The sequence below is a fragment of the Dermochelys coriacea genome, chromosome 5 (assembly GCF_009764565.3).
Source record: "Dermochelys coriacea isolate rDerCor1 chromosome 5, rDerCor1.pri.v4, whole genome shotgun sequence".
NCBI lineage: Eukaryota > Metazoa > Chordata > Testudines > Dermochelyidae > Dermochelys > Dermochelys coriacea.
Window position 1 is genome coordinate 129,873,398 of NC_050072.1, and position 16,173 is coordinate 129,889,570.

Consider the following 16,173-nt stretch of genomic DNA (forward strand, 5'->3'; position numbering starts at 1 on the left):
TCCTGGCCCTAGCTAAACGGCCATCTACAAAACCAGAGTGAGGAGGTTGGCCGATGGAATCTCCTGTGACTGTGGGGCCTATTCCGATCCTCGGTCCGTTCACGTATCCGGGCAGAGTTCCTCTGGGAAGCATCCTCTGACTCCCTTGACGCCTTTGAGGAGCAGTGGGTGCTGTCCGGGGTTCTCTGCTCTATGTCCCCGTCCGGTTCCCTTCTTTTGACCCTTTGACCACACTCCTGTCCCTGTTATTTTATTAGTTGTCCATCGGAATTTTTTGGGTATCTAGGTCCTGTGAATCCCCCCTTTAGGCTAGGGGGGATCCTTTAGCAGTGGACGGGCTTCGCCTGCCCACTTCCTGGATCCCAATAAGACTACTACTCTTCCATAGCCTTCTAGCTTGGAGGGAGGTGGGAAGCTGCTACTCCTGCTGCTGCTAGACCCTAAGCTCTCCGTGCTGCTCCAGCTGCTCCCTGGGTGGGCCAGACACCCCCTCCCCGTTCTCTGCTACCTGGTTGCTTGGACCCCCCACTCTCGGATGCTGCTACTGCTCCAACTGCAGCCCCGGAGGGAGGGCTGATAGCCCACTCCCCAGAGAGGAGGAGTGAGGGACCCCAGCCACTGTTGTGTGGACACCACCACCACACCTGACAGGGTCCATTTCTGCATGCCTGGACCACCACCTGGAGTTCCTGGAGCTGCTGCTGCAGAGGCCGCTGCCTGGAGCTGCTGAAGCCCGAGGAGGAGAAGAAGAGGACCATCTACCAGTGGGGGAGCACCTAGAGACTTTGCAGACCACCGTGGAGGGGGCTAAGACTGAGTAATTTTCAAAACTGTGCTCTTGTGGTGGGGGTCTTGACTGTGTTTGTACGGACACAGGGGGTGTAGCGTGGAGCTGCCCCCCAATCCATCTGTGTGTCCCCCCAACCCCCACCACTACTACCACCATCGCTGCCCCCCTCCACCACCCCCACCAGCTGTATACCATCTGCCTCAGCTCCTACCTCTGGACTCAGCTGCTTGCTTGGCTTGCCACGCCCTATTTTCCACCCTTTGGGCCAGAAGCAGCAGCCAGCTTAAAAAGACTTGTGCAAGTGCACATGGGTGCACGTGCCCTCCCCTGGACTGCCCACCCCACAGCTTTGCCCTTTACTATCTGCCCCATTTGCTACTTGTAGCTTTGCCCCCCCTTTTGCCCCAGCCCCCCTTGCTGGCTTCGGTTTGTTTGCCTGCCCCGGCCCATTTCCTCCTGCATCCTTTGTTTGTTTGCCCCACCCCAGCCTCTGAAGCTAGCCCCTTGGTTTCCCTGCCCTAACTCCAGCCTGCTTAGCCCCTCGCTCCGTGTGCCCATGCCCCCTCCCATGCGCTTGTGCCACTCCCCATTTTAGTTTCAACCCTCTTCACTGCACCCCCCAATGTGTGTATCCCCCTCTCCCTAGTGCACCAAGAGGAGCCGGAATTCCACCTTGTGTTGGTTGACTGACCCCAACCCCAGATTGCCCCCCGTCCAGCCCACCCCTTCTGGCGCCCTCCTCCCTTGCCTGCAGCCTAGCGGGAGGAGTGGTCAACCTGCTCCTCTCTCCCCTCCTCCTTCGGGTTTCCCTCCTTCCCTCCTTGCTCATGATGGCGGGGGATGAGACGGGTGGGGCCCCTCCAGCAGCCTGAGATGCCCCTCCCCCGCCTGCTCCTCCGTCACCCCACCCAGCTTCTAGCTCCGCTGCCCGAACCATCTGCCCATTACCCCCGCTGGGGCACCAAGCAGCGAAGGGCAGCGGGGGTGACCTCTACTGCTGCCACGTCTCTCACCCCCTCAGATTTGGGGGGAGCCCCCCCAGCCGGCGGGAAGGGCCAGGGTAAGAAGAAGGGGAAGGGCCCCGCTAAGAAGACCAGGCCCTCCATGGCAGGGGCTGCCCCCAATGCCCTGGCCCAACCGCCGGCTGGGGCGTCCCTCCCCGCTGTTCCCTCCACCAGCTCTGCGGGTGTCCTCCCCCAGCCCCAGGGCGTACACCCAGGTAGCGGCAGCCCCCCCGCCTGCGCTACGTTATCTCTCCTGCCCACCACCTCCACTACCATCTATAGCGGCCGGCGCCCCTTTCCCACCATGACCAGGAAGCATGGCGTCCGTTGCCTCCTGATGCCCGCCTCGCCCCACGTGGAGATCTATGTGTGGGTGTTGGCAATGGTGGTGGGGCCCACGGCCATTGTGGTGGCCTCCAAAATATATGGCAAGGTCGTCTCCTTCTTAACATCGGAGGCCGCCGCCCAGGAGGCGGTGGAGAAGGGCCTGGCGGTAGGGGGCGTCTTTGTCCCCTTAGAGACGCTAGAGGACCTGGGCGTCCGCCTGGTCCTGACCTCCGTCCCTCTCTTTCTCCCCATTGCCGCCCTGTTACCCGCCCTTTCTACCTTGGGAAAGCCCATCTCTGTCATCAGCCCTCTCCCGTTGGGCTGCAAAGACCCCGCCCTCCGTCACGTCCTCTCCTTCTGCCGGCAAGTGCAGCTTCAACTGCCGCTGGCGGCGCGTGACGGAGAGGCACTGGAGGGGTCTTTCCTAGTCCCCTACCAGGGGGCCCATTACCGGGTGCATTATTCCACGGGGGAGGCCCGGTGCTACCTCTGCCGGGCGATGGGACACGTCCGGAGGGACGGCCCGTTGGCCCGGCAAGGAGGGGCATCCGGGACCCCCAAGCCCCGACAGGGCACCGGCCCTGTCATCGCCGGCACCCTTGGCTGCCCGGCGCCCGAAACCACCCCTCCTCCTTCCCAGTCCACCATGGCTCCCTCTCGGGCCCAAGGGGCACCTCCCCAACTCTGCCCAGACGAGCGGGAGAACCCCGCCCCCGCTGCTTGCAATCTGGCGGGGCCTGTGGAGGAGGGAGCGGCAGGGACACCGCGTGGCATAGGAGAGGGCCCGCCCCAAGGGGAATCTTCCCTCCCTTGTGCTGCCCCACCATTACCCGCTTGAGTCCCTAAGCCACCGCCTCTGACCCGATACAACACCTGCTAGCCAGCCCCCGGAAGATGCCATGGCGGGCTGGGCCCTAGTGCAGGGGAAGCGGAAGGCTCGAGCTCCGCTCCTTCCATCTGATGCGGAGGCCCCCCGGAAGACCAGAAAGGGGGGCACTGATGCCGAGCCTTCCGCTCTACCCACGGGTGTCTTCCATCCACCGGTGCCGGCTGGGGATGATGTGGCAGCAATGAAAGGCAGTATCTCCCCTCCACGGGAGTCCCTCCCCTCCAAGACCCCCGAGGCGCCATCTGAAACCCCAGTGAGCCCCGAAGCAACCGTCGTGTCAGGTGCCAGTGGGGAGCACCCCGGGGTGGCGGAAAAGGATTTCCGTCCATATACGAATAGATCGAGACCCTGGGTCTGACCTCGGTTACCCAGGGGGAGGACGACCTTATGCCAGCGGGCCTCGATCTGAGCGACTTCACTCCAGCCCCCCTTTCCCCATGTTCCCTCCCCCTAACCGTTGCTTCTGCTCCCACCTCTGAGGAGCTCCTGGACTCCTCCATCAACCCGGCTGCAGAGGGCACCCCGCTGAGAGCCGCCGAGGCGACGGCCAGTGCCACGCAGCCGGGACCTGAGCCACCGGGGCACCCCTCGCTGGTGAGGAGCATTCGACCTCCTTCCCGGGAGAGGGCCCTACAGAAGAGAGTCCACCTCCTGGTGCCGTGGCTGCCAAATCCAGCAGAGAGCTTGCGCCCGGCCTCACTAAGAGCCCTCTTCCCCGCCCAGACTTTCACCTCTACCCCTGCCCCTGCCCCTATCCCGTCCACCTCCGAGATGTTATTGCCGCCCCCGGGGCTGTCTCCTTCCCTTTTTCCAACAGATGACTCCCAGGAGCGGTCTTGTGTTTACCCGTCCCGAACCACCAGGGACTGCTATCCTCCCTCTGCCGCCCCCTATCACCCCAGCATTCAGGCCAACCCATCAGAAGCCCTGTCGGGGGTCCGCACCCTGTCTGCCCGTCTTGGTGGGCCACGGGCCTGTAGCAAGGGCCCCATCGGGGAGTAACCAGACGGTAACCCCAGCCCCCCATGCGCTGCGAGAGGAGTTGCGGGAGTTTCTAGAAGACGTCCGTGGCTCCACAATAAAGTTCGCCACGTCCGCCAGCACGGACCCTAGCCGCAGCGAGATGGCTTTTGCCACGACTTTATAGTCCTTGCTGAGGAGCGAGACGGGACGCCAATTTCGTAAATCGCGGACGTCCCACTTCTTCGGCAATAAGGCGAACACAGCTCGCCTGCACAAAAGAGGGAGGACCCCGCTCTGCAAAACTCGGCCCATAGGTGACTAGGTCTGGGCCCAGGATGTCCCAGAACACGCGGTAGAACTCCACGGTCAGCCCGTCCATGCCCGGAGGTTTATTGGTGGGCATGCGACGGAGGGCTTCCGAGAACTCGGCCAGAGTGAGAGGCAGCTCTAGCCGGTCTTGGTCGCCCCGCGCTGACTGTCGGGAGCTCCTCCCAAAGCACTCTGCAAGCGTTAGGATCGGTCGGATCCGGGGAGAATAGGCTTGCGTAGAAGGCTCTCGCCCTCTCGCACATCTCCACCGGATCCGTGAGGGGGGTGCCATCCTCAGTCAGTAGGCATATGATATGTTTCTTAGCCCCCCTCTTTTTTTCCAGGGCGTAGAGGAAGCGGGAGCTGCAATCCATCTCCCGAAGGAGACGGATGCGGGATCGAACAAAGGCACCCCGGGCCCGATGGTCCTTGAGGGTCCGGAGCTCCTCCCACTTCTCCCGACACGCTCCGCAGAGGGGTGGATCCTCGGGGCTGGCGGCCAGACGCCTCTCCAGCTCTAAGACCTCCCGTTCCAACTGCTCTATCGCTGCATCCCTCCGTCGGCTGGCGCCCCGGGTGTAGTCACGGCAGAAGAGCCGGGCGCGCACCTTCCCTACGTCTCACCACCGCCGTGCCGAGGGAAAGGCACGCCGCTGCCCTCGCCAGGCCAGCCAGAACTCCCGGAAGGACGCCACGAAGCCCACATCCTCCAGCAAGCTGTTGTTAAAATGCCAATAGGCCGGCCCCGGCCTCTCCGCGCAGAGGGAGGCTGTCACGGTGGCTATGTGATGGTCAGAAATGGGCCGGCCGGATGCTGGAGGAGTGGGCTCGTGTAAGATGAAAGCGTGATAAATAAATGCGGTCCAACCGGGAGTGGCGCGACTGATGGGCCTCCACCGGGACAAAGGTGAACGTGGAAGTGTCATCCGGGTGGTGGTCGCGCCAGACGTCCACCAGGGAGTGGTGTTCGACTATCTCCTGGAGGACGGCGACGGCGGCCGGGCTCTGCTCGGTCCCCGAGCGGTCCCGTTCCTCAAGGGTGATGTTAAAGTCCCCTCCCAGGACAAGGCACTCCTGAGGATCCAAGGTGCCGAGGAAGGCGGATGCCTGCTAATAGAATTGCAGCCGCTCCGGGCTCGTTGCTGGGGCATAGATGTTGACAAGGTTGACTACGAGCCCCTCCATGCAGACCCGGAGGTGCAGCAGGCGACCCGGCACAGCCTCGGCGACCCCCAGCACCTCGGGCCGTAGGTCGGGGGAGAACAGGGTCGCCACTCCACCTGTATGAACTGTGAGGTGGCTAAAGTAGACCCTGTCCCCCCAATCCAGCCGCCACCTGTCTCGGCGGTCGGATCCGTATGGGTCTCCTGCAGGAAAACCACAGAGTACCTCCCCTCTCGAAGGAAGGAGAGCACCTGGGACCTGCGGAGACCCATCCTACAGCTGCGGGTGTTCAATGTTGCGATGGTAAAGGGTGCCATGAGGAGGCTGGGGGGGATCCTCGCCGGCAGGGATGCTCGTGGCTCCCGGCGGGCCGCGCAGCAGTCCGTGACCCACCCCGTAGGTGATTAAGGAGTCACGGAAGTGGCGGACCCGCTGGTAGGCCGCGGCGCCCTGTCTCCCGGTCCTTTTCCCCTCCCCCATGAGGGCCCTTGCGGCCCGGAGGATTTGATTAAAGTCCCCCCATCGCTGGCAAGCTGGACTTTGTTGCGGGAGCCACGGACGTCTTCTAGGAACTCCCGCAACTCCTCTCGCAGCGCATGGGGGGCTGGGATTATGGTCTGGTTGCTCCCCGATGGGGCCCTTGGTACAACCCCCTGGCCCAGCGAGATGAGCAGACAGGGTGCGGACCCCCGACGGGGCTCTTGATGGGTTGACCTGAATGCTGGGGCGATAGGGGGCGGCGGAGGGAGGATAGCAGCCCCTGGTGGGTCGGGACGGGCAAACACAAAGGCCATTCCCTGGGAGTTATCTGTTGGAAAGGGGAAGGAGACAGTCCCAGGGGTGGCAATAATATCTCGGGAGGTGGGCGGGATAAGGGCAGGGGCAGGAGTAGAGGTGAGAGTCTGGGTTGGGAGAGGGCTCTCACTGATGCCGGGCGCAAGCTCTCTGGTGGATTTGGCAGCCACAGCATCAGGAGGTGGACTTTCTTCTGTAGGGTCCTCTCCCGGAAAGGAGGTCGAATGCTCCTCACCAGCGAGGGATGCCCCTGGTGGCTCAGGTTCCAGCCGCGTGGCACTGGCCGTCGCCTCAACTGGCTCGGCGGCTCTCAGCGGGGTGCCCTCTGCAGCCGGGTTGATGGAGGAGTCCAGGGGCTCCTCGGAGGTGGGAGCAGAAGCAACGGTTAGGGGGAGGGAACATGGGGAAAGGGGGGCTGGAGTGAAGTCGCCCAGATCGAGGCCCGCTGGCATAGGATCGTCCTCCCCCTGCGTGACCGGGGTCAGACCCAGGGCCTCGATCTCCTCATATATAGATGGGAAATTGTTTTCCGCTACCCCGGGATTCTCCCCGCCGGCACCTGACGCGACGGTTACTTCGGGGCACACTGGGATTTCAGATGGTGCCTCGGGGGTCTTGGAGGGGAGGGACTCCCGTCGCGGGGAGATACCGCCTTCCAGTGCTGCCACGTCTTCCCCAGCCGGCTCTGGTGGGTGGAACACACCCGTGGGTAGAGCAGAAGGCTCGGCATCGGTGCCCCCCTTCCTGGTCTTCCGGGGGGCCTCCGCATCCGATCGGAGGAGCAGAGCTCGAGCCTTCCGCTTTCCCCGCTTCCCCTGGACTAGGGCCCAGCCCTCCATGGCACCATCCAGGGGCTGGCTAGCAGGGGTTGTGTCAGGGGGCAGAGGCGATGGCTCAGGGACTCCAGGGGGTAACGGTGGGGCAGCACAAGGGAGGGAAGATTCCCCTTGGGGTGGGCCCTCTCCCATGTTTGGCGATGTCCCTGCCGCACCCTCCTCCACAGGCCTCGCCAGATTGCAAACAGTGGGGGTGGGGTTTTCCCGCTCGTCTCGGTATAGTGGGGGAGGTACCCCTTGGGCCTGAGCGGGAGCAATGGTGGACTGGGAAGGAGGAGGGGCGGTTTCAGGCGCCGGGCAGCCAGGGGTGTCGGCGATGACGGGGCCGGTGCCCTGCCGGGGCTCGGGGGTCCTGGATTCCCCTCCTTCCCGGGCCAGGGGGCAGTCCCTCCGGACGTGCCCCATCGCCCGGCAGAGGTAGCACCGGGCCTCCCCCGTGGAATAATGCACCCTGTAATGGGTCCCCTGCTGGGGGACTAGGAAGGACCCCTCGAGTGCCTCTCCGTCGCGCGCCGCCGGCGGCAGTTGAAGCTGCACTTGCCGGCGGAACGAGAGGACGTGACGGAGGGCGGGGTCTTTGCAGCCCAACGGGAGAGGGCTGATGACAGAGATGGGCTTTCCCAAGGTAGAAAGGGCAGGTAACAGGGCGGCATTGGGGAGAAAGGGAGGGACGGAGGTCAGGACCAGGCGGACGCCCAGGTCCTCTAGCGGCTCTAAAGGGACGAACACGCCCCCCACCGCCAGGCCCTTCTCCACCGCCTCCTGGGCGGCGGCCTCCGATGCTAAGAAGAAGACGACCTTGCCATACATTTTGGAGGCCGCCACAATGGCTGTGGGCCCCACCACCCTCGCCAACGCCCGCACATAGGTCTCCACGTGGGGTGAGGCGGGCACCAGGAGGCAACGGACGCCGTGCTTCCTGGTCATGGTGGGAAAGGGGCCCCGGCCGCTATAGATGGTAGCGGAGGCGGTGGGCTGGAGAAATGATGTAGCGGCAGGCGGGAGGGCTGCCGCCACCTGGGCGTATGCTCTGGGGGCCGGGGGAGGGACACCTGCAGAGCTGGTGGAGGGAACAGCGGGGAGGGGCGCCCCAGCTGGAGTTGGGGCCGGGGCATTGGGGGCAGCCCCTGCCATGGAGGGCCTGGTCTTTTTAGCGGGGCCTTTCCCGTTCTTCTTCCCCTGGCCCTTCCTGCCGGCTGGGGGGACTCCCCCCAAATCTGAGGGGGTGATAGACATGGCAGCAGTGGAGGTCACCCCAGTGCCCGTCGCTGCTGGTTCCTCAGCGGGGGTGATGGCAGATGGTTTGGCAGCAGAGGTAGAAGCTTGGGGGGTGACAGAGGGGCAGGCGGGGGAGGGGGAGCTTGGGCTACTGGAGAGGTCTCACTCGTCTCATCCCCCGCCATCATGAGCAAGGAGGAAAGGGGGACACCAAAAGGAGGAGGGGAGAGGGGAAGCAGGTCGACCACTCCTCCCCGCTAGGCTGCAGGCAGGGGAGGAGGGCGCCAAAAGGGGTGGGCTGGACGAGGGACAATCAGGGGTTAGGGGTCAGTCACCGACACAAGGTGGAAATTCCGGCTCCTCTTGGTGCACTACGGGGGGGTGTGTGATTCAACAACATTGAGGGTGCAGTGAAGAGGGTTGAAACTAAAATGGGGAATTGCACAAGCGCATGGGAGGGGGCATGGGCACACGGAGCGAGGGGCTAAGCGGTCTGGGGGTAGAACAGGGAAACCAAGGGGCTAGCTTCAGAGGCTGGGGCGGGGCAAACAAACAAAGGCTGCAGAAGGAAATGGGCGGGGCAGGCAAAGAAACTGAAGCTAGTAAGGGGGGCTGGAGCAAAAGAGGAGGCAAAGCAAGTGGCAAATGGGGCAGGTAGTAAAGGGCAAAGCTGGGGGGTAGGCAGTCCGGGGGGGGCACATGTGCCCATGTGCACTTGCACAAGTCTTTTTAGCTTGCTGCTGCTTCTGGCCCAAAGGGTGGAAATAGAGCGTGGCAAGCCAAGCAAGCAGCTGAGTCCAGAGGCAGGAGCTGAGGCAGATGGTATACAGCCAGTGGGGGTGGTGGAGGGGGCAGTGGTGGTGGTAGTAGTGGTGGGGGTTGGGGGGACACAAAGATGGATGGGGGGCAGCTCCACGCCACACCCCGTGTCCCTGTAAACACAGTCAAAACCCCCACCACAAGAGCACAGTTTGAAAATTACTCAGTCTTCGGGTCCCCTCCACGGTGGTCTGCAAAGTCTCCAGGTGCTGCCCCACTGGCAGATGATCCTCTTCTTCTCCTCCTCGGGCTTCAGCAGCTCCAGGCAGCGGCCTCTGCAGCAGCAGCAGCTCCAGGAACTCCAGGTGGTAGTCCAGGCAGGCAGAATGGACCCCTCTCAGGTGATGGTGCTGGTGATGATATCCACAACAGCAGTGGCTGGGGTCCCCACTCCTCCCCTCCGGGGAGTGGGCTAGCAGCCCCTCCCCGGGGGCTGCAGTTGCAGCAATAGCAGCACCCAAGAGTGGGGGGTCCAGCAGCCAAGTAGCAGAGAACGGGGAGTGTCTGGCCCAGCCAGGGGAGCAGCTGGAGCAGCAGGGAGAGCTTAGGGCTTAGGAGCAGCAGCTTCCCACCTCCCTACAAGCTAGAAGGCTATGGGAGAGTCGTGAGAGGGAGAGGGAGAGGGAGAGGGGGAGAGAGAGAGAGAGAGAGATTCACTCCAGGCTACACCAATCCCTGGTACCCGGATAAGTGAAATGGCAGCTGCTCCAGGTCAATTAAGACACCTGGGGCCAATTAAGAACTTTCCAGAAGGCAGGGAGAAGGCTAGGTTGATTGGGACACCTGAAGCCAATCAGGGGCTGGCTGAAACTAGTTAAAAGCCTCCCAGTTAGTCAGGTGGATGTGCATGTCAGGAGCTGTGGGAGGAAGTTGCGCTGTTGGAGAGGCTGAGTAGTACACACCATATCAGGCACAAGGAAGGAGGCCCTGAGGTAAGGGTGAAGTGGAGCTTGAGGAAGTGAGGGCTGCTGTGGGGGAAGTAACCCAGGGAATTGTACATGTAATGTTTCTAAAAGGTCAGCTACCATAGCTGATACTATTAGGGTCCCTGGGCTGGAGTCCTGAGTAGAGGGTGGGCCCAGGCTCCCCCCTCCACCTTTGCCCCCTGTTTAATCACTGAGACTGGGAGACAACAGAGACTGTGTAAGGAAGGATAATTTCTCCTCACCTCCCTCGCTGGCTTATGATGAAAATGGCTCAGTAGACTGTGACCCTTGTCCCTAAAGAGAGAAGGGTTACGTGAAGGGTCACAGTGAGCCTCTGAGGCTAGTGAAATCTGCCAGGAAACGTGGGACCCAAGGAGGCAAGGACAGAGCTTTGTCACCATATATATATATATATATATATATATATATATATATATATATACACACTTCATTACACTATACACAAAGAGAAAGCCCCCCAAAACCCCAATTTTGGACATCTACATTAAATGAAAAAATTCTTAAAAAGAACCCCCCAAAATGAAATTAATAAACGTGTAACAAGAAGCCCTAATCATGTTTTAATGTGTTAAATGTTTAGGATTATCATAAACATAATACATATGCACTGCCGTGGGGTTCAGGAGTCATAATAATGCTCTCTAGAGTTTCTGAATGCTTTGATTAGGTATTTTTTAGAGTTAAAGCAGCCATATTAAACAGGAATGAAAATGTAAAGCTTACTTACCGTGTATGGCAAGAAAGTTATGAGCATCATACATGCCTAGAAGGGGAAAAAATGCATGTTTGAAATACAAGCTCGACTAACAGAGCAGTAGCTGTTGACTAAGCTTGACTAAGTCCTGGGTGTCCATCGCTGTTAGGGATTACTCCAACAAATAAATAATTTTAATTGCTAATGCAGGCATTGCCTCAAGAAAAAGCATTTGTTCCTGAAGTTGCTACCTGAACCCTGCAGGGAATGGATTACTATGTAGCAGACTTAAGTGTTTTCTTAGGCCAAATCTACATTATAAACTTTCACTGGTATATCTACGTTGCTCAGGGATGTGAAAAATCCACAACCCTGAGCAACGCAGTTATACTGACCTCACCCACAATGTAGACAGCGCTGTGTTGACAGAAGGGCTTCTCCCATTAACAGGGCTACCACCTCTTGCAGAGGTGGATTAACTATGCCAACAAGAGAAGCTCTCTCATCAGCATAGTAGTGTTTTCACTGAAATGCTTTAAGTGTAGACCTACCCTAGTCAGAGTATTCAACAGAGCTGACCGTTTGGCGTTGACACTTCAACTCCAGGCTTATTTTAGCAGTATTATAATGTCTTTCATCACTATAGTTTTATACAGATACATATTTTGTTTTTATAGCAGATCTATATTTAGTTTATAATCTTATTTCACTTCCTAGGACTTCTAAATAATGCAGAAATTTGATATTTTCCTCCCGTTTTTCAAACATCTCTAATTTGAGCTGGTTGAAAGTACACATCTATCTGATCCCCAATGTTTTACATAATAAAAAAAAAAACATTAACCACATAAAAATGTATTGTCTTAAAAGCTATGTTAGAAGAGGATTAAATGTCTTTACCAATTCCTCAATAATTCATTGATTGTAATGTTATCTTAGGCCTTGTTTACACTGGCAAGTTTCTAAGCAGTAAAGCAGCCTTCTGCGTTGTAACTCCTGAGGTGTGTACACTGCCACGTCACTTAGTGCGCAGAAACTGCGCAGTTGCAACGCTGTAAAAAACCCATCCTGACGAGAGGCTTAGAGCTTTCTGCACTGGAGCTACAGTGCCATGGTGCCAATGTAGACACCCTGGTCGATTACAGTGCTCTGATTGGCCTCCGGGAGGTGTCCCACAATGCCTGTTCTTGCCTCTCTGGTCATCAGTTTGAACTCTACTGTCCTGCCCTCAGGTGACCAACCGTGAACCCCACCCCTTAAATTCCTTGGGAATTTTGAAAGTCCCCTTCCTGTTTGCTTGGTGATGCGTGCAGTGGTCTCAGCTCATCTTTCCAGGTGACCATGCCTGCTCCACACACCAGGCAATCCCCCGCTTGGAGCAATGCTGAGCTGGTGGACCTGATCAGCATTTGGGGAGAGGAGGCAGTGCAGTCATACCCCAGCGACCCCCTCCGCCTTCCCACAAGTCTTAGCGGCAGAAGAGAAAGAGATGCTCTGTGGGATAGCTGCCCAGGTGCACCGCTCCGAATACCGCTGCAAGTGCCGCAAGTGTGAACACACTACTGCGCAGGCAGCTGACAGTGTGAACATACAACAGCAGTTTCCCTTCAGCGCTCTCTGAGCGGCACTGCAACTGCCGACACTGTAACTCTGCCAGTGTAAACATACCCTAATGGTATTTAAAGTCAGTTTGTTGTAAGCAGAATCATTTTAAAATTTCAAATTTTGTGACATGTGGACTGTCAACCTAAGGGGTTTAAAACAACACAATAAAGCGGTGGTCTCCAATCTTTTTATGCACAAGATCACTTTTTGAATTTAAGATCAACCCAAGATCTACTCCACCCCTTCCCCGAGGCTCCGCCCACTCCATTCCCGCCTCCCTCCATCGCTCGCTCTCCCCTACCCTCACTTACTTTTACTGGGCTGGGGTGGGGGTGCAGGCTCTAGGCTGGGGCCAAGTCGTTCGGAGTGTGGGATGGGGTCCCGGGGCAGAGGGTTGGGGTGCAGGAGTGAGGGGTGCAAGCTCTGGGAGGAAGTTTGGGTGCAGGGGTCGTACAGTCACACTGCACTTAATCTCATAGAATCCCCTGGACATTTCATGAGTTTTATTTTTTATTATGTCATTTGTGGTTTATAGATCCAAAATCCTTCAAGGATTGTCACAAATCAGTGCAACATTCTCAACTGTGCGTTGTGCATTGGCTGAGCCTGGTGCAGGGGCTGGGGTGTAGAAGTGAAGGGTGCAGGCTTTGGGAGGCAGTTTGGTGCAGGAGTGGGCTCCGGGCTGGTGCAGGGGGTTGGGGTGCAGGAGGGGGGGGGGGGGCAGGCTTCGGCTGGGAGGTGCTTACCACAGGCAGCTCCTGGTTGGCAGGGCTCAGGCAGGCTGCCTGCCTGCCCTGGCCCCCATGTTGCTCTTGGAAGCTGCTGGCTGCTGGCATGTCTCTGCGGCCCCTGGAGGGAGGGGGACAGCAGGTGCCCGCTAACGTTGCCTCCACAACTCCCATTGGCTAGGAACTGCAGGGATAATGCTGGGGGTGGTGGCAATGTGCGGAGCTACCTCACCCCCCTGCCAGGGGCTGCAGAGACGTGCCAGCAGCCAACCGCTTCCGGGAGTGGCTTGGGGCTAAGGCAGGCAGGCAGGTAGGTAGGAAAATTAAGCTGTATGATTCTGCCTGTTTTCCTATTTGGCCAATTTAAATTACTCAGATTAAAAAGACCTTTGCTGACAGTATCTGGATACAATTATAACAAAAAGTGTAGCTCTACCGGCTTTTATACATTTCAACCTTACATTTGCTAGTTCAACTATGATTGACAGAGACTCACCAAATTTAGAAGGGCAAGAACATCATCTATAAGTTCTATCACCTGAAACAGTCTGCAAAAACAAGACAAAAACCATGAACCAACCTACTTAGTAAAAACAAGCATTGATAACATTATATCATAAACATATTTCCAGTGTTCAGCAATTTATATAAAAGCAGCTCTGGCAGCTAGCAATAAATATCTGTCTGACTGAAAAAACAAGCATCTGATTATCTGAAACATAAAAACATTTGTTTGTTAAGAAAATAAAAATGCTAGATAAGGAAATCCAAATTAATTGCTGAAGGGGTGGTTATTAGTGAATCAATCATCTCTTTCTAATTTTTAACGGGCATTTGGGGTCAGAAAAGAGGCAATGAAAAATGGGCATTTTCTTACTTTACAGATGTTTATGTCATTCTGAATCAAATTTGTTTACTGAAATACATTTTCACTATGGCTACAGAGCCAATACAGATGTGAAAAAGTGAACTGAACTTTATTGAGTCTCACGTCAACAGAATTATTAACTGAGGCAAACATGAAGTCAATGGATCTACTCATGTGCTTCAGTGGCCCTAAAACTCTGAGTGCAGGGTCATAGTCTGTACTCATTTAAACTTGTGAAATTCCACTGCAGATGATAGTGTTGCTCAAATGTGAACACAGGCAAATTTTCCCCAATAGAAACTTTGTTTACTGGTGATGCACGAACCAGAAAGAAGCCAGACTGATGTACACATTCCAAAATAAATTTGCAGGTGTGGCAGTTAGAATAAATGGTTTAATTTGCAAATAGAGCACGGTTCATCTGGAAATCTTTGAGATCTCTGAATAGCATTTGAATCATTTTTCAAAGTAGACCCAGATTATGAGGTTTTGTTAAATTCATCAGTCTCAGAACGTGCATGAAAAACAGTTTAGATTATTCCCCCTCTACATTCGGCTTTGGGAGGGAGGAATTAGTCTGGTTCTCGTTGAATTTTACTTAGATTAAAAACAAGCAAGGTAAACTGGTTAAATATTTTAAATTTTTTTATGTCTGTAAGGTTAATTTTATTGTATTCCTCTATTAAATCTATAAAGTACACTAATCACTGAACCTCTGAACAAAGGTCCTCCCACAAACTGTTCCTTAACTTATTAAGAACATAAGAATGGCTATATTGGGTCAGACCAAGGGTCCATCTAGCCCAATATCCCATCTTCCGACAGTGGCCAGTGCCAGGTGCTTCAGAGGGAATTAATAGAACAGGTAATCATCAAATGATCCATCCCCTGTCATCCACTCCCAGCTTCTGGCAAAGACAGGTTAGGGACACTCAGAGCATCGGGTTACATCCCTGACCATCCTGGCGAACAACCATTGATGGACCTATTCACCATTAAATTATCTAGTTCTTTTTTGGACCCTGTTACAATTTTGGCCTTCACAACATCACCCAACAATGGGTTCCACAGGTTGATTGCACTGTGTGAGGAAAGTACTTCCTTTTTGTTTTAAACGTGCTGTCTATTAATTTCATAGGGCGAGCCCTGGTTCTTGTGGTATGTGAAGGATTAATAACACTTCTCCATGCCAGTCAAGTGTAACAGACTTCTCCGGGGTGCAATCGGGAACTTGGGTACCGCTGAACCCTCTGGCATACCAATCTGGTCCCCCTCATACTGGACTCCATCTTGTGCTTGTACTTTTCCACAAACTGTGCTGGGGACTTTGCTTGAGACAAAGAAGTTCCCTCCACACAGCAGAAGCTATAAAATAGGGAAGCATCATCATCACTTGGCCTCACACCCCCCACAACTCAACACCTGGAAGCACCTGAGCAACAAAGAATGAACAGGGGATGGTCCCAGGCAGGAAAGAAGGGATCCCAGCCTGTGTATGAAAGATCTACAAACTGCTTGTATGATCAGGGTGACACACTGCTCGATTCAAATCCTGTCTAGTGTATAGAACTTAGATTGTGATTTTGTTTACTTCTTAGGTAACCAACTTTGATCTACAAAAACAACAAGGAGTCCGGTGGCACCTTAAAGACTAACAGATTTATTTGAGCATAAGCTTTTGTGGGTAAAAACCTCACTTCTTCAGATGCATGGAGTGAAAGTTACAGATGCAGACATAAATATACTGACACATGAAGAAAAGGGAGTTACCTCACAAGTGGAGAACCAGTGTTGACAGGGCCAATTCGATCAGGGTGGATGTAGTCCACTCCCAACAATAGATGAGGAGGTGTCAATTCCAGGAGAGGCAAAGCTGCTTCTGTAATGAGCCAGCCACTCCCAGTCCCTATTCAAGCCCAAATTAATGATGTTAAATTTGCAAATGAATTTTAGTTCTGCTGTTTCTCTTTGAGGTCTGTTTCTAAAGTTTTTTTTTGTTCAAGTATAGCTACTTTCAAATCTGCTACAGAATGTCCAAGGAGATGGAAGTGTTCTCCCACTGGCTTTTGTATGTTACCATTCCTGATGTCCGATTTGTGTCCATTTATTCTTTTACATAGGGACTGTCCGGTTTGGCCAATATACATGGCAGAGGGCCATTGCTGGCACATGATGGCATATATAACATTAGTACACGTGTAGGTGAATGAGCCTCTG

General features: G+C 55.8%; 1 protein-coding gene across 1 annotated transcript in view; it reads right to left on the minus strand.

Annotated features, from left to right (window-relative positions):
• The window catches only part of TMEM175 (transmembrane protein 175), a 52,588-nt gene that overhangs the window by 19,759 nt on the left and 16,656 nt on the right, over positions 1-16,173 (minus strand). Inside the window, 2 exon segments of the mRNA XM_038403835.2 lie at positions 10,789-10,824; positions 13,585-13,636. Of these exon segments, the coding sequence (XP_038259763.1) occupies positions 10,789-10,824; positions 13,585-13,636 (88 nt within the window).